The sequence below is a fragment of the Pollachius pollachius genome, assembly GCF_949987615.1.
Source record: "Pollachius pollachius genome assembly, chromosome: 17".
Taxonomy (NCBI): domain Eukaryota; kingdom Metazoa; phylum Chordata; class Actinopteri; order Gadiformes; family Gadidae; genus Pollachius; species Pollachius pollachius.
Window position 1 is genome coordinate 1070479 of NC_136950.1, and position 18630 is coordinate 1089108.

General features: G+C 45.8%; 1 protein-coding gene across 2 annotated transcripts; it reads left to right on the forward strand.

Moving 5' to 3' along the window:
- Positions 1-105: 105 nt before the first annotated feature.
- Positions 106-18401, forward strand: plcd1a (phospholipase C, delta 1a). 2 transcript variants are annotated; one of them, XM_079755106.1, is made up of 15 exons: positions 106-311; positions 4000-4158; positions 7458-7686; positions 8049-8178; positions 8572-8800; positions 9298-9499; positions 9747-9891; positions 10452-10604; positions 12361-12510; positions 12601-12757; positions 12916-13032; positions 13800-13978; positions 14460-14595; positions 16217-16366; positions 16724-18401. In XM_079755106.1, the coding sequence occupies exons 1-15, from the start codon at positions 287-289 to the stop codon at positions 16813-16815; spliced, it is 2253 nt and encodes a 750-aa protein (XP_079611232.1). In that variant the 5' UTR covers positions 106-286; the 3' UTR covers positions 16816-18401. The 2 variants fall into 2 exon arrangements, with proteins under 2 accessions (XP_079611232.1, XP_079611231.1); XM_079755105.1 differs by lacking the exon at positions 106-311 and adding an exon at positions 2055-2193.
- The last annotated feature ends 229 nt before the right edge of the window (positions 18402-18630 follow it).

Here is an 18630-nt window from a genome sequence, read left to right on the forward strand (position 1 = left end):
GTGGGACCAGGGTGGAGCCAGGCCTCGTCAGACCGGTGTGGGAGACCCACCCTGGGGTTGGTATGCGGGGTGTTGCCATGTTGCGCACGTCTCTTGGCAGTTGGCACACTTGCAGTCCTGACGGCAACAGCATCGAGCGCTCCCGGGTCCCGTGCATTGGTGGTCTCACACAGGCGAATCTCCGCTCTGTTTAGACCCATTCTGAGCTCTTCATCTTGATTACGCCGGACTTCGCCTCCTCTGTACGAGGCGTCTGGAGAGGCGAGCGGCGAGGCGCACCGACACGATGGATACACACGGCAGCACGCATGGTGAGTGTTCATGTGTTTTACTGTCAGTGGTGTTCATGTGTTTTACTGTCAGCGGTGTTCATGTGTTTTACTGTCAGTGGTGTTCATGTGTTTTACTCTCGTGGTGTTCATGTGTTTTACTGTCAGCGGTGTTCATGTGTTTTACTGTCATGGTGTTCGTGTGTTTTACTGTCAGTAGTGTTCATGTGTTTTACTGTCAGTAGTGTTCATGTGTTTTACTGTCATGGTGTTCATGTGTTTTACTGTCAGTGGTGTTCATGTGTTTTACTGTCATGGTGTTCATGTGTTTTACTGTCAGTAGTGTTCATGTGTTTTACTGTCAGCGGTGTTCATGTGTTTTACTGTCAGCGGTGTTCATGTGATTTACTGTCAGTAGTGTTCATGTGCTTTACTGAGGGTAGTGTTCATGTGTTTTACTGTCAGCGGTGTTCATGTGTTTTACTCTCGGTGGTGTTCAGCCAGACCACATAATTGGCTTTAATACCCAGGTTTGTTTGAACCATTTGCCCCAGTATATAAAGTTCACCCACGCCTATAGTTTCTACATCTGACATATGAACTTGACCTTCATTATGAATTTGATGGTTTGTATTTGAACCCCTGTTTAAATCTAAAAGTGGGATTTGTTGATAAGAAATATACAGGCCAGACGTCCATGGTCGTCCACACAATGGGAGTCATGTTTGGTAACACACTGACCGCGTCAGTTAATACCGCACATAGTTTCAGAGTTTCATGTTCACAGAGCAACCTCCTTTAGTTTCATACTTGCATAGTTTTATGTTCAGGGCAGCCTCCTTTAGTCGTCAGGTAAAACGGAAATGGAAAATGCATCCCAGTTGTCAAACCTCATCCAATCTGTGGTAGGCTTAAACTGAAGGTTGGAAATGTTCTTATATCATTACCCTCCCAATTTCTACTATAAGATAACGCTATTCTCTAGTTACTCTTCTTTTTAAGACTTTATATTTATGCTGAATGTGATCTCTAAATATAAAGCAGACCTGTATACCACCTGATCAGTCAGGTCCATGTTCTTTAACTGTATATCTGAACCCGGTTACAGTCTCAAATGACATCCTTACCCCAAGAAAAACTCCTCAAACCAGACAGAAGAAAGCCAGACCAGCCAAAAAAAGGAAAAGCTCAGCATGGAACTCTTAATGTAAAGCCGGTTTAATAAAGCAGGAGGCTTTAGTCCCAGCTGAGGAGTGGATCAGGGAGTCAGAAGACTGGTCCCAGCTGAGGAGTGGATCAGGGAGTCAGAAGACTGGTCCCGGCTGAGGAGTGGATTAGGGAGATAGGAGCCTCTGGTCCCAGGTGAGAAGTGTTGATCAGGTCCCAGCTGAGGAGGTGGATCAGGTCCCAGCTGAGGAGGGTGGATCAGCTGAGGAGGTGGATCAGCTGAGGAGGGTGGATCAGCTGAGGAGGGTTGATCAGTTTAGGAGGTGGATCAGGTCCCAGTTAAGGAGGTGGATCAGGTCCCAGCTGAGGAGGTGGATCAGGTCCCAGCTGAGGAGGTGGATCAGGTCCCAGCTGAGGAGTTGGATCAGCTGAGGAGGTGGATCAGGTCCCAGCTGAGGAGGTGGATCAGGTCCCAGTTAAGGAGGTGGATCAGGTCCCAGCTGAGGAGGTGGATCAGGTCCCAGCTGAGGAGGTGGCTCAGGGCGAGAGGAGCACCCACCCGTAGTCCCGCCCAGAACACCAGCCCTGGCGTCTAACGGGGGCTGCGGTACGGTTTTCGCTTTTCCCGTTTTTTTGTCCTAAAAAAGTTGACCCAAAATGCCTTGTTTGCACAAATTCAAAATGCGGACTAAATCAGAGGAACTTCTATTTCAAGAACACCTGAAACAAGTGGCCATGGAGAACGGGAGGCGGCTGGGTAAGCTCTGATATGATCCGAGTTTACCTGCTCCACGTCCTTCTGAGGGTACGGGCTTTTATTTTGTAAACATGCCGGCCCGTATTCCAGCTAAATGTTATCTTTACTTTATACGGATCGACTCAAGGCGTTTTCGGCTGACTGGGTGTCGGACTCGCAGCCCGCTGCTCCGCGTCCCTCTGTCCGGAGGATCCAGACCCGCTCCCCTGGGTTCAGGAAACGCACTTTACACCGACAGGTTTTCGGTCCGTTACGCATTACTTCGTTTTTATTTAATCATATCACCTAAAGTAGACCTTAAAATAAGTTTCAACATGGACGAACCGATCAGCGCACCGTAGGCTGAACTCAAGCCCTATCTCGTAGCTTCATAATGATAAGGGAAAGATTGGAATAATACAAGAGGTTCAGCAACGGAGTATGTGATTCCACTGAGGAACATCCTACTTCATAGTTTCTATTCGAGACGATGATCCAATCGGCTGGACAACGGAGTCGTTAGCTCCGAGACCCAACCGTTTGCAGGCGTGCAACCCTGCATCCTCTTTTCATCGTTAGCTTTCTGAACCTTTACATCAAATAAGGACCCTGGCCTATTTGATGGTTCATATTGACAGCTTACTCTGCTTTAAAGTACTCTTGCAATGCTGTAACACAGATCACATACACACACACACACGCACACACACACACACACACACACACACACACACACACAGAGTTGCTATACATGTCTATATTCTATGTTGTTAATAATGCATTACAATATTATATGGATAAAGACCTTGAGAATTCCTTCGATCCAGCAACGTGAGAACTTAATGTACCTAGAGGCTCAGAGCCATCTGCTGTGAGCTCTGGGTCTCCTGCAGCCTGTTGGAACCTGCAGAGATCCTATAATGTCAGGCTATAATCAACATGCTAGCCTCCCCACCAGTCACTACTAGTCTGTTTAACATGCTCCCCTCCCCAACAGTCACTACTAGTCTGTTTAACATGCTCCCCTCCCCAACAGTCACTACTAGTCTGTTCAACATGCTATAACCTCCCAACCAGTCACTACTCGTCTGGTCAACATGCTAACCTCCAACTCCCAGTCAATCAAGACCCGCTGGCTGAGCTGAGCTGCAGGTTTTGGAATTTGGTGTACAAGAGAATCATCCGAGGCGCTTGCTCTCAGACGTGTCCTCCACCCTCCCCCACCCCCCTGCCACGGGGCACATAGTCTGCCTTGTTAAGCCTGTGGTGGAGGAAAACATTCTAGGGGCCACATTAACATTAACTACCAGCGGACTCTAAAGTGTTTTCCTTTTTTCTTTTATACTGGCGCAGAGTAGACCAAACTACAGTTCCCAGCTTTAGGGGCGTGGTTCAGCTCCTCACGTAGGCTGGTGTTAGTCATGGTGTTATTCCTTTAATGAAGGGTAATTTGAGGTTAAGGACTTTAGTCATTCGAGATGTTGTAACTTATGCAATGCCTATGGTTTTGGGGCTTAGAATTAAAGTAGTGATGCCAAGATTTGTCATTTTACGTTGACTCAGAAATGTTGTTGGATACATTTCTATATGTTGTAATATCCTTCAGGTTATAATATAACATTTGGCTTCTGGGCCTTCAGAGACAGAACAGTTTGAGACGGACAAGGGAGTGAGACGGTTAGAGGAGACGTCATGGTACGTAGGACCACAGCTGGGACCCAGATCAAATCCATATCCAGCATCACTTTACCCAACCCGTGCAACCCTTAATCGACCATGAAGGCAGACCCGGTGAGCATCTTCTGATCACTGTGTTCCCCTCCCCAGGCCTGGAGGGAGACGGGGACCTGAAGTTCCTCCTGACAGGCGGGACCCTGGTTAAGGTCCGCTCCAGGTCCTGGCAGAAGAGCCGCTACTACAAGCTCCAGGAGGACTGCAAGACCATGTGGCACGAGTCCCAGAGGACTTTCAGGCCAAAGCAGACCTGTGAGTACTCCCCACATGAGACCATGTGGGTACGTTTACCAGGAACCATCAGGTTAAAGCTAGACCATGTGGGTACGTTAACCAGGAACCATCAGGTTAAAGCGAGACCATGTGGGTACGTTAACCAGGAACCATCAGGTTAAAGCTAGACCATGTGGGTACGTTAACCAGGAACCATCAGGTTGAAACTAGACCATGTGGGTACGTTAACCAGGAACCATCAGGTTAAAGCTAGACCATGTGGGTAAGTTAAACTAGGAACCATCAGGTTAAAACTAGACCGTGGGTATGTTAAACCAGGGATCAGGTTAAAACTACACCATGTGGGTACGGTAAACCAGGAACCATCAGGTTAAAGCTAGACCATGTGGGTAAGTTCAACTAGGAACCATCAGGTTAAAACTAGACCGTGGGTATGTTAAACCAGGGATCAGGTTAAAACTAGCCCATGTGGGTACGGTAAACCAGGGATCAGGTTAAAACTAGAACATGTGGGTACGTTAAACCAGGGATCAGGTTAAAACTAGACCATGTGGGTAAGTTAGACCAGGAACCATCAGGTTAATACGACTGATCCAGGTTATTGGCCGTCATTCTGGTGTTTTTAACACTCGGCTCTTATCATGTAAGATTGATAAGAGCTTATTGAAGTTATTAATTTGTGGGTCGGTCCTAGTTCCCATGGGCCCTCTATTCACAACACGCCTTATCTTAACAGTAGCCTTTTACCACTTTTAGGGAAGTAGGAAAGTCTCTCAGGACGCCACACACACACACACACACACACCACACACACACACACACACACACACACACACACACACACACACACACACACACACACACACACACACACACACACACACACACACACACACACACACATAGGTACAAAAGGAGATTGGAGATATATCATTCTATAGTCTGACCAACACAACATTGGAAGCAATATGAACTGCTCTTTCCATGTGTTGAGATTAATTGATTCATGAATTGATATTATAACATCTTGATTTAACTATTGAATTTTAAAATTAAAATAAAAACATATCTTACTGATTTCTCCCAGCTGACTGAACCAAGTGTTGAACCCCTACAGAATGATACTAACTAGGGCCCAACCGATAAAGGATTTTTAAGGCTGATACCAATAGAAATATTGGTGATTTGAAAATCTGATATTCCGACACATCGACCGACATATATTTTAAAAAGAATTAAAGAAACGCGCAACAAAACATAAACAGATTTCCCTAACATTGGTTATTTGTAGTTATTTATGTGTCCTCACTAAAATAATAAGGTAATGCAGTTTAAAAATAAACTTTATTTTATTGTTTTATTGTCACAACAGAAAAGTCAAAATCAAAATTTATTAAAGTTCTCATAAATACAATTTATGAGAACTTAAGATATGAAACTCAAAGTCCTTTGAACAAAAACACAATATCCCCAAACAAAAAAATTGGGTCAGGCTCAATTAATTAAAATGCCTAATATCGGCCGATAATATCGGCCCGCCGATATATCGGTCGGGGTCTAATACTAACTATTGTGTCCGTGCCAGGGGACCTAAACTGAGCCCAATGACACTCAAGCATTGCAAATTCTGAAGAGCAACCATGTATGGAAAATATCCCATAAGCCCCCCGGCCGGGCTGAAGGGTACCCTACTGGGCCTGATGCACACGCGTTAGGATGAAGCTCCTCTCTCTAAGCCACACTCAATATTTTCATTCTGTTTTCGCTCATGTTCTGTGTGATGAAAATAGTAGGATGGGCTGTGTGAGGCCAGAACAATGCCTCCTGTCTCAGACTGATATCTGGTATCTCAACAATGTCTGAGACACATAATGGGACTGAGATTCCTCTGAGTCCTCTTTTCCCAATTGAAAGGTTTCCAAAATGCCCAGTGGTCACGATCTTTCCACAATAGGTCTTGTTATGCTGCGGCTACTAACGATAGAAACCAAACAAAACAATTGCTGCTGTTGTGGTCTGAGGGCGAGGGAGTTATTATATCACGATATGAATCCAGAAGTCAGCTGAGGTGACGCCACTCTGGCTGGGCGTGTTCCAACCACACCCACCTCCCCCTGCGGTTGGGTTCCCCTCTCCACCGCTGGAATAGAGAAACATTCCTGAGCCCAATCAACAGTCTTCTCTCTGCTATCCCCTGGTATTTTGGTTGGTATTAACTTGGCGAGCGCTGTGGAGGGAAGAACGATTCACAGTTCACTGACCTTGTAGATTCAACCCTTTTAGTGTTGTTTTGGTTTGAGTCCATTGCAGCCTGGATGGTGATGTGCTCTGGGCCCCAGGACCCCTGGTCCCATACAATAAGGGGCTCAGCTACAGTGGAGGGCCCCCAAAGGTGTTGTTAGGGGGGGTTGTGGTTTTAAGGGGACTTCAGTTTATGTTGTCTGATTCACAAAGTATAAACATTAAATAAGTAAATAAAAGAGGGTGATTTTGTAAGAGCGCATTATGGTACTCTGAGCTTCACGGAATGTGTATGCAGGCGAGAGGAGGGAGGTCGATTAAATCACAGCATTGATGATGATGATATCCACATAACTGAATCTCTGTGGAATGCGTTGAGTTAGCCATCGGGCAGCAGATAGTGGTCACGTCTCGGCTGATCGGCCTCCCAGCCCCACAGGGGATGTTTGATTTACTGAGCTGTCAAAGGAGCAGAATAGAGACATGCAAGGCCTGGCAAGAGATCATTAAGTTAGGGTTAACCAACAATCTATGGACCGGGTTATAAGGAATAGAATCCATACATAGTGGTCAGTATTAAGTTGTTCAAACCCCAATGCCTGCCTCATACCTTCAGCAAGATGCATAACCAATCCCTTGCAATTAATGACCTTTATCTAAAAAATAAATCACAACCAATAGCTTGTTATTAATGACATGTGTCTGAAAATAAATCAATGCATCTACTATTAGTAAATAGTACTTATTAGAGTGTATTCATAAAAAGTGTGTGAATTTACACAGTTTAGCAGTGTAATCTTTTCCCAGTCAGAGCCAACCCAGTTCTGTAGCCTCCCATAGTCCCCACTAACCCTAACCCTGTCCCTGTCCCTCCTTCGCCACTCACCGGCTTCATATTCTAACATTCAACAGCTAAGCCAGCTACACTGGCCAAACACAATGGCTATTTATTATATCATTTAATGTCCTTAAGAGGGGAAAAAAAGGTTTATCAGGTGAAGGATTCATGACGCCGCACGAGTTGGAAATATCCAACTATGGATCAAAAGGACTGAATGGCATCTGTCTCCCCCCAGTCACCGTGGAGGACATAGAGTCTCTGCGTCACGGCCGCCTTTCAGAGGGCCTCCAGAAGTACACGCACCCCAGCGCAGAGGACCGCTGTTTCTCCATCCTCTTCAAAGACCACCACAAGCACCTGGACCTGATGGCCGCCTCGGCACAGGACGCCAGGAGGTGGGTCAGCGGCCTGGAGAAGTTGGTCAGCAACATGAGGAGCCTCAGCCGGCAGAAGAAGAGCGAGCAGTATCCTTCAGAGTCTCCTTGGGGTCCCATCCCTGACCCATGGTCCAAGGCTACATGTACCCTCCTGATCAAATCTATCCACTTCCCAGTTCTGTCCATAAAGGCCCAAAACGAGAAATGTGTTTATTGAAACAGCAGACTGGAACCGGTCTTTCTATCTCTCAAAGATTATTGTTGAGAGCATATCAAATAACATTTAAGTTATCACTTGAGCTTTCTGGTCAAAAGATGTATTTATGAAAGTATTGCTAAAGTTGTTATCTATCTATCTATCTATTTATATTTGTATCATAATTAAGTTTCATTGTTTTGAACCTGCCGGAGCTTTCAGGTGTACGTTTTTCCTTTAATCTGAAAAAAAGCTGGATTTTCAACTGCATGCGAAAAGCGGATAAGAATGAGGACAACAAGATGACCTTGAAGGAGCTGAAGCACTTCCTGCGGCAGATCAACGTGGAAGTGGACGACACGTACGCAGAGGAACTCTTCAAGGTGAGACACTCTTTAGAAACAAGATAACAAAGAAGCTCAACTGACAAATACCCACTTCTTGACTGAATGCTGAACATTTTTAAACAGCAGCTGGCAGTTAGTTTCTGACTCATCCCCTGGATGTCAATGCACACCCTCTCCCCAACCCCCTTGTTGGTTTCACTGCTCCTCCTATAGTCATGTGTCTTCAGTCGTTCTAACTTTAGATGCTTGTAGCCTTACTCTAAGAGATGATGATGGTTTTCCACTCTGGGTGGATATCAAATCTCATGGCCATGCGATCATTATACATATTGTTAGCCCACAGTACCAAACACTCTCACACTTCCTCACCGACCCTCCCATCGTGACTCATTGTTTCCTCATTGGCGTGCTGTTGTTGCGTGACCTCAGAAATGTGACAAGTCGAAGTCGGGCTCGCTGGAAGGCCCGGAGATCAAGCACTACTACGACCTGCTGACGCACCGGGAGGAGATCGACGTGATGTTTAAGAAGTACGCCAGCTCCGAGGGCCACATGAGCGTCCGCGACCTCCTCACCTTCCTGCTCACCGAGCAGAGGGAGCAGGTCGGCCTGGGCCACGCCGTCACACTCATCAACAAGTACGAGGTGGATGAGACAGGTACTCCTCTCAGCCAGAAGCCTGACCCCGACCCCGACCCCGACCCTGACCCCGACCCTGACCCCGACCCCGACCCCGACCCTGACTCCGACCCCGACCCCTGAGGTCGGGGTCGGGGTCTTTGGTCTTTGGTGAGGGTTTCAGTTCGCACGACTATTGTTTTAAACAGTATCTCCAATGCATTATTTATCTTACTTTTTTGTACCTGATGGAAGTATGTTGTCTTTCCCTACGAGAGTTTTGTACTTCGTTAATGCATAATATTTATGCTTTTTTTAAATATTTATAAAAATATATATATAGGCGGGGCCCTATTGTTGTTAAGGCCTTAACCATACTGTGCTGGGGGAAACACTGCATCTTTATGAGCGTCTAATGAGCCGCCTGTCCGTCTAAAGAGCCGCTTGTCCGTCTAAAGAGCGTCTGTCCGTCTAATGAGCCGTCTGTCCGTCTAAAGAGCGTCTGTCCGTCTAAAGAGCGTCCGTCTGCCCCTCCAGCCAAGCAGACGCATCACATGACCAAAGATGGCTTCCTGATGTACATGCACCACCAGGACGGGGCGGTGCTGAACCCAGCCCACAGTGTGGTGCACCAGGACATGGGTCAGCCCCTCAACCACTACTACATCTCCTCCTCCCACAACACCTACCTGACCGCAGACCAGCTGAAGGGGCCCAGCAGCACCGAGGCCTACATACGGTGAGGCTCCTGACCCCCCATAGGGGCCCCAGGGTGAGGGAGGTTCAAACACTATAATATCAGCTGAAGTAGGAGAGTTCAGTGGTTAGAAAGGGGATGGGTTCGAGCCCCAAAGCCTTTTTTTCTAACCCCTGCCTGCTCACTGATGACCAGACCCCCTAAACCCCTGTGGTGAAGCCTGTGCTGACTGACTGATTACTGTAGAGGTGTGTCTCTGGAGGCTGATGGAGGCGTGTCTCCTCTCCAGGGCCCTGATGAAGGCCTGTCGCTGCGTGGAGCTGGACTGTTGGGATGGGGCGAGCGGGGAGCCCGTCATCTACCATGGCTACACCCTCACATCCAAAGTGCTCTTCAGAGATGTCATCAAGGCCATCAAAGACTACGCCTTCAAAGTAGGCGTCCTGCCACCACCCCCAGAGGCTAGGAGCTAGCACGTAGCTAGTAGAGTAGCTAGTAGCCTTCCTTTGAATGTTTCGAGGCTTGTGTTTCGAGGTGTAGTCCACCTTGGTGTTCCTGCTGCTTGTCGCTAGTTGCTAGTACCAAGGAAGTATCTAGAGGCATAGCAAATGAATGATCATTTCTCTGGCTGACAGAATTTAAGCCAGTTGCTGTGTCGGGGTGCAGTATATGACTCCTTCATGGTTGTTACGGCCAGCCTAGGGGAACCAGCCAGTAGCAAGCTTTTGTTCAAACGCATGTAGAATCCAAAATACAAGTCAATAAGTCAAATAAATATAGATGATTCCACACTTTACTTAAATTAACAAACTAAGTGGACAAAAACAATGTGCTAGCCATAGGCTAAACATGAACAGAGGGAGAGCCCTTGTAAACCTATATAACTCATAAATCAACAGCAATAAATCAATAGCGTGTGTGTGTGTGTGTGCACATGTGTGTGTATGTAATTGTGTGTGGTGTGTGTGTGTTTGTGTGTGTGTGTGTGGTCCAGACCTCGGAGTACCCGGTGATCCTTTCCCTGGAGAACCACTGCACGGTGGCCCAGCAGAAGCTGATGGCCCACCACCTGGCCTCCATCCTGGGGGAGGCACTGGTCACCACACCCCTATCCAGCACCATGCCCACCCGCTTGCCCTCCCCTGAGGTCCGTAACTCTGACACACATTCTGTTGTTACACACTTTAAATCTTCTCATGTCTTATATTTCTCAAACTTATCTGACATTTTTATTAAGGTGATTTCAGGGCGTTCAAGGGGAATCCCGTCAGGGTTTGGTATCTCACTCCTAGGGTAGGCCCTGGGGTTTGAACACAGAACCTTTAGACTGGGACTCAGCACTGGACTATCTTAGACTGTCATAGAGAGAGGGTCAGTATGAGACCACCTGAGACCCCCCATAGGATCTGACCCCCTGGTGGAGGCTGGACCCTGAGACCTCCTGAGACCCCCCATAGGTTCTGACCCCCTGCTGGAGGCTGGACCCTGAGACCTCCTGAGACCCCCGATAGGTTCTGCCCCCTGCTGGAGGCTGGACCCTCAGCTCAGCCACCTTCCTGTTCCCTAAGGATAATGAGGCTCAGAACCAAACCTAACCAGGGCCATCGTTAACATCCCCATCCTTTCTAGATAGCTTCAAGCGGTGATGCCCAGCCTTATCTCTGTCATGGGTCCCGTTCTCATTTCTGTGGTCTGTTTTATAGCCCACTGGCACATTTGTATTACCTTGTTTTGAATCCATCCCTTAGTGACCTTGAGGGAAACAACCTTGCACTCTGTGAGCCTCCACCATGTTTGAGGACCGGATTCTGCTCCTTTAAAAGCCATCAAGGTCATCATGTGTTCTCACTCTGGTCTCAACGTCTTTACCACGCTAGAACATAGTTGGGTCCAAAGATTACTGTCTATTTAGTTAAGTATGGTAATGGTGTTCATGATCGTTTTTACTGGAAGCACGAAACACGAAAGGGAGGGGCGAGCAGGCTGTTTGGGATCTCGCTTCAAATACCAACAGAAGTGACGTCACCCAACATCACTGATACAACCTTTAACTAGTGATGTGCATGTTAACTAAAGTAATAGTGTTCATGTTAACTTTGGTAATGGTGTTCATGTTAACTAATGGTGTGTATGTTAACTTATGGTGTGTATTTTAACTGTGTTAATGGTGTTCATGTTAACTATGTTAATGGTGTTCATGTTAACGAATGGTGTTCATGTTAACTATGTTAATGGTGTTCATGTTTGCTACGGTAATGATGTTCATGTTAACTGTGGTAATCGAGGTCATGTTAACTAATGGTGTTCATGTTAACTGTGGTAATGGTGTTCATGTTAACTATGGTAATGGTGTTCATGTTAGCTACGGTAATGATGTTCATGTTAACTGTGGTAATGGAGGTCATGTTAACTATGGTAAGGTGTTTCATGTTAACTAATGAAGTTAATGTTAACTAAGTTAATGTTGTTCATGTTAACTGTGGTAATAGCTTTATGTTAACTATGGTAATGGTGTTCATGTTAACACCATTACCCTAACCCTTACCCTAACCCTATCCATGATTTAAACTTAACCCCTAAGGGTTAACCCACTAGGGGTCAGATTTAGAGTTCACCCTAACCCCAACCCTATTAAATAATGTATAAATGAATACCATGAAGTTATACACCATGAGTCAATTACTACTAGACCATCAGTTGACTTAATTAACTGTTAGATATTGTTATGTTAATGCTTATTCCTGCATTTACTATTGTTCATCAATGGTTCATTATTAAATCCTTCTAAAAGTACAATATTCCGCTCGAGCTGCTTCCTGTTGGTCTGCAGATGTTTCAATTGGAAGGACCTGACTGGTTACAATCGTGTTGACGGCCATTTTTTCTCGTCCGGTGGCGTGAAGGAGCTGAAGGGAAAGTTCCTCATCAAAGGAAAACGTCTGGACAAACTGGACGCCGTGTTCAGCAACAACAACTCGGCTGAGGTGGACAGCGTGTCAGAGGAGGACGAGGCCGGCGACAGCAAGGAGAACGGAGACAAGGCCAAGCCAAAGGTATGAGAGCCCTCTCCAAAGCCTGGTGGCGGGCGCTGGCTGAGGTACAGGGGTCCCCAGCTAAGCAGTCTGGTGTATCCTTCCTAACAGGAGGCCAAGATCAAGCTGGCAAAGGAGCTGTCTGACTTGGTCCTCTACTGCCGGAGTGTCCACTTCGGTGGCTTCGAGCACGCCAAGGACTCGCAGGCCTTCTACGAGATGTCCTCCCTGAAGGAGAGCAAGGCCTTCAGCCTGGCGGACACCTCCGGTGAGAGCCCCCCCTCCATGTCCTGCTGTAGTCAGACCCCCTCCATGTCCTGTCATCCAGAACCCTTCATCTCACCTTCTATCTTCCCCTTCATCTCTCTCTTGGTCTTCAGCTCTATCTCCATGGTGTGTGTTCCTTAACAGTGTGCTTCTCCACAGGCCCCGCCTTTCTCCATCACAACATGGACAAGCTGACCAGGATATACCCGGCGGGCTCTAGGACCGACTCGTCCAACTACAACCCCGTGCCCATGTGGAACACGGGATGCCAGATCGGTAGGGCAACAAGCACGAGACCTGCTCAACTCGTTTGTTGAGTAATGCTAATGACGTAATTCATAGAGCGGCTTTCAGAACCCTTTGCTGCCTTGCAGCAAACATCAACACGGATGGCACAAGTTTAACGGGTACACTGAACTGTTTATTGTACAATGTGTACACATACCTACCATGATCCAGTTTGCTTACCTTTGTTTGTTGAGGAAACTGTTGTTACAATATCCGACCTTTATACAGCAGATCAGACCCTTGGTTGTCCTTCATTCAATGTGGGAAGCCATGGCTACAGTCTGAGGGCGGTTTACCTCTAGGGACAACAGGCTGGATCAATGCATTATGGAGTTACGGCCCAAGACTTCCTCTTCCATTGTTTACAGTCTGAGCTTAGCAACTTGACGCGCAAGGATGGAGTTGGAGTTGATTCATAAGTAGCCAGCCTACACTCTGTGAACAGTATGAAGCATGAATAGGATTTATTTAAGATATTTGTTTGACACAGCTAATTAAAGGCTAAAGCGTCGTCAGATGAAAGCCAATGAGTTCGGAGATGGTCACCTGCATGCTACCAAATGCTTCTCAAATGCGATTGGTCAATACTACTCAGATTAACTAACTATCGACAAACAAAACGCTTCCAATACCCAAACCATGTCCTGTTGCTTACAGATTCTGCATTCATATGCAGATATATTTTTCTCGCTATATCCTTCATGTGACCGGGGCACCATTGACTCTGACCCTCTGTCTCTCATCCTGGTGCCTAGTGGCGCTCAACTTCCAGACACCTGGCAAGGAGATGGACCTGAACCAGGGCCGCTTCCTGGCCAACGGCGGGTGTGGCTACGCCCTGAAGCCCGAGTTCCAGAGGGACCCCTCGTCCCAGATGAACCCCAACTCCCTCACCAAGGGGCCCTGGCTCCAGAAGAAGATGTTCCACGTCATGGTAAGATGGAGGAAGGTCCCCAAACCCTGGATCACAGACAGCCTACTTTGAGGTTTTTGCCTCCCAGCCAAGAGGGTCTGGGTTTGAACCACCGATGGCCGCAGTCTACCTGCAGGCCTCCTTGAGATGCCTGCCACACTTAGCTGCTCATTCATGACCCAAATCAATGTAAATCACTTGGATCAACTCTGCTGAATGACTCAATAGAAAAGCTTCAACTGAGCCTGACTTATCTATTTACCAATGACTTATCTCTATCTCTATGGCTCTTGCAAAGCAAGCAGAACTCTGCATCAGTGAACTCAGATGTGTGTGTCTTAAACCATAAACCAAAGTTCATTGATTGATTCAGAGCGACTGATTACACGGATCAGGCTTTGTTTAGTTTGTTGAGTCACTGCTCAGGAGTGTGTGATTTGTGTGTTGTTTGTTGTGTGATGTGTGTTGTGTGGTACGTGGTGTGTGTTGTGTGGCCCTCCAGGTGATCTCCGCCCAGCAGTTGCCCAAAGTGAACAAGGAGAAGCACAAGTCCATCGTGGACCCGCTGGTCAGGGTGGAGGTGTGTGGTGTGGCCGCTGACAACGCCAGCAAGGAGACCCATCACATTGAAAACAATGGTACTACCACACACGCACACACACACGCACTCACACACACCTGCACATGCACACACCTTAAACACATGACAGCATTGTTCCCTTAACATAAGCGTACACACTAGTTTGATGTGTATTGTATTGTGAATTGTATCTGACAAATTTACTTTGGATCAAAGGATAAAAGTGTCTGCTAAATGCCCTAAATGTAAATGTTTACAACCACTCTGGTACAGACACACACATTCACATGCACCTATTAATAATGGTACACACACACTCACCTAATGGGCCCTATTTTAACGGTCTGAAACGCAAGTGAGAAGCGCCAAGCGAGGTAGCATTGTGGGCGGTTCTATGGCGGTGTCGCTATTTTACCGGCGGAAAAAATGACTCATGCGCCTGGCGCAAATCTAAAAAGGGTTGGTCTGAAGTAACTTAATTACCCGTAGGTGTGGTTTGGGCGTAACGTGCAATAAACCAATGAGATTGCCAGCTCCCATCCACTTTAAGAGCCATGAGCGCATTTGAATCTGACGAGTTGATATTTTGACAGCGCGTCTGCAGTCTCCGATGAGACAGATGCACATGCATTTCAAACTTCAAATGGCTCAGTTTATGGCCAAATAATATGGGGTAATTCACACATGGAATAAGGTTTTCTTCCACAACTTCAGAAATACTGAGTTCTCAAATTAATTTCGGCAAAGAAAACGTATATGATATAACATATGATATGCGGTAACTGTGGTTATATTTAATGATATACGCAATACATTATAAACATCGTTTCTTATCAGTATTGTGTGCATTATCGTTATCGACTTGTGCTCCTAAAATGCATGTGTCCCCCCATTAATATACATTGCCATGGACTGTATTATGCGTTACTAACCCTAACCCTAACCCTAACCCTAACCCTTTGTTTAGTTTGCGTGTGTTTAAACAGATGGACGCGCGCCCGCATTCATTAATTATTTTACACATACAAACACGCGCGCCCGCATTCATTCATTCTTTTTAACATTCACCCGCGGCTAAACAATGTTTTCGCTCAAATACTCATCAATCCTAAAAGTTATGGGCTTGTACACAATGTCTTTGTCAAGAAAATATGTGTTTGCTGTATGGTGTTTGCAGATTTGATTTAAAAGTACAACTTATTACCGCTGTATCAGCTGTTCTTTCCCAAATAATTTACCAAGAATGTGTGGCTAGGTAGATGAGAGAAGCAAAGTGTATGTGCGAGGTGCACAAGCAACATTATGCATGCGCCCTTAAAATAGCATCTGAACAACGCGCCACTGACTTTAAACCAGGTATTTCCTGGTTTGTGGCGCAAGTGGTTTCTGAAACGGCAAAATAGCACCAGGGAACGTTTGTGCCAGAACACGCCTCCTCCTTTCACCGAACCGCCCCTTGGGGCGCAAGATCATTCCCTAATTTACCGACGCGTGGCGCAGGAGGGAAAAGAACGCTCTGCGCCAGTTGCAAACTAGCAACGACACATGCGCCAGTGATTAAGTCAATTGCGCCGGATGCAAGATAGGGCCCTATATGTGTATAGCTTAATAGCTAAACACTTTGTGTGCAGACCAGCAATACGAAGTGCTGACCCAGTTACCCATGCCCCCCTCTGCAGGCTTCAACCCCATGTGGAACGAGAGCTTCACGTTCCTGGTCCACGTCCCTGAGCTGGCCATGGTGCGCTTCCTGGTGGAGGACTATGACTCCACGTCCCAGAACGACCTGGTTGGCCAGTACTGCCTCCCCCTGACAAGCGCCCAGAACGGTACGCTGCCTCTCTTCACTGAAGGAAACCAAGCTCTACGTCCACACCACTAAATTAGTCTCATGATCGCATCTGAAACGCTTACCTTCTCCCCTTTTCAATACCTCTCCTAAAGACTCAATATTAAGGAGCTCTACATCCACACAACTGAATAAGTCTCATGATTGCATCTGAAACGCATACCTTCTCCCTTTTTCAATACATTATTATTTTTTAAATGTACAAATTTATCACATTCAATCTGTCTACATTCACTTTTGGTTCAGTTTCTAAACTGTGACAATCCAATGCATTCCTGTGGTTCAGGTCCTATGACCTGAAATAATTGTTCTTCCTTTTTACTTCCTGTTGCTTCAGGATATCGTCACGTTCCCCTGCTGACCAAGAGAGGGGACGTCATCTCCTCTGCTGGGCTGTTTGTCCACCTCATGCTGCTGGACACCAAGTAGACCGGGAGCCATGAAGCCCACAGCCAGAGTCTGCCTGATCCTTACCAGGAGCCATGGACCACACAGTCTGCCTGATCCTTACCAGGAGCCATGGACGAAAATGGCCTGACCCTTATTGCCACACCCTCCCATCGCCATGTCCTTTATAACCCAGTCGCTAGCTTTGGTTATTTTCTTTCGTTTTTGTATCTTTTAAATTGAAATTGTATTATTTTACTCAACAATAGTAATAATTATGAAACAAGTGGTGTTCTTCGATAGCTTTTTAAAATGTTAACTTCATTTTATTGTTTAAATTCAGCACTTTGGCGAGGGTAAAGCAGATATCAGAGGAGCCCGATTTTAAACAGGAGTTAAAGAAGGGTGAGGAAACGTATGTGAGAGTGAGTGTGGAAGAAGATTCTCTCTCAGGCCTTTTCTGCTGAGATGTTGTACATTATATTATACATATATATTATATTATCCAAAAAAAGTATTGTCAGCATATCACTTATGTATTTAAATGTAGTCTATCTGAGTAGACCCAATTTCGTATTTTTGGGCCAAACTTTCTCTATTTTTCCCTCTCTCTCCTTCCCTTTGTCTGTGTTGTGTGTTTCATGTTTTTACACTGCCAAATATGCCCGTCTTAGGCACGCCTTTTTCCTCACATGTTCTATGCGTTTACACTGCCAGAGGTCAATTGCCTGTTTGAGCTAGCACCCCAATTTACCCTCCCAGCCCCTGTAAACATTGCCGGTTTCATTCTTATATAAATGCGATTAGACGGCTCCATGGTTCAAGAGGGGGGGGCCTTGGGTAGAGGTGTTGCTGCACTGTCTCTACAATAGAGACAACGCAGCGATATCAACATGAGTAGTTCTAACTGGAGATACAGGGAAATCCGCGAGCTGCTGACCATCATGGGAGAGAAGGTGATGCAGTCACATTTAACGAAGACGTTGAAAGATGGTGCGATCTACAAGAAAGACGCAGAGGAACGTTCCTTACAAGGCTTTTGTCGGGATAAAAACGAAGAAAAATAAAAGCAAAATAAAGAATATGTTGGCGTTTTTGCACTTGTAAATAGTAAGCGCGTTTGTAGCCTACACTCAGACGTGAACTAAAAAATACTCCGTGCGTAGCCCCGCCTTCCCCAGTGAACCAAGAAAGCTGGTGCTGTGAAAAAAAGGGGGATTTTACCCCCTCGGTTTCACACAGGCAAGAAGGTGAAATTGCCGGGCGTGTCAAGCCGTGACCGAACCAGCTTTGCAGTGTAAAAAGGTCTGTGTTTCTTTGTTTTAATGTATTGCAAGTAGAAAAATAACAGATATGTTCAGGGGTTATGCACACTAGGTTTATCAACGTTTACAACACGACCCAGGATGTTTGATCGACTAAATCTTCAAATTGTTGTTTTTATGTACGTATGTTATATATATCACCGAAAAACAAATACATGTTTGGTTTATGTTTAATTTTCCTTTGACAAGCAACATTTGACACAGCATTCATGTCAAATAGTACTTGACTTGCATCCAAGAATATATATATATTCATACACACAGTATATATCCATATATATATATATATATATATATATATATATATATATATATATATATATTTGTATATATACACATGCTTTGCATGTGCTGTCTCTTCCACTTGCAAGCTAACTGCATTTGCACTAGCACTTAAGTAAATAAATGAATGATCCTAATTCTGAACAACAGTTTGTTTATTATACATGTTTTTGACGACTGAATATGTACCATAACTTGATTATTCAACAGGTTGTTGAAATCATTATTGGCTGGTATTTATAGGAGGGAT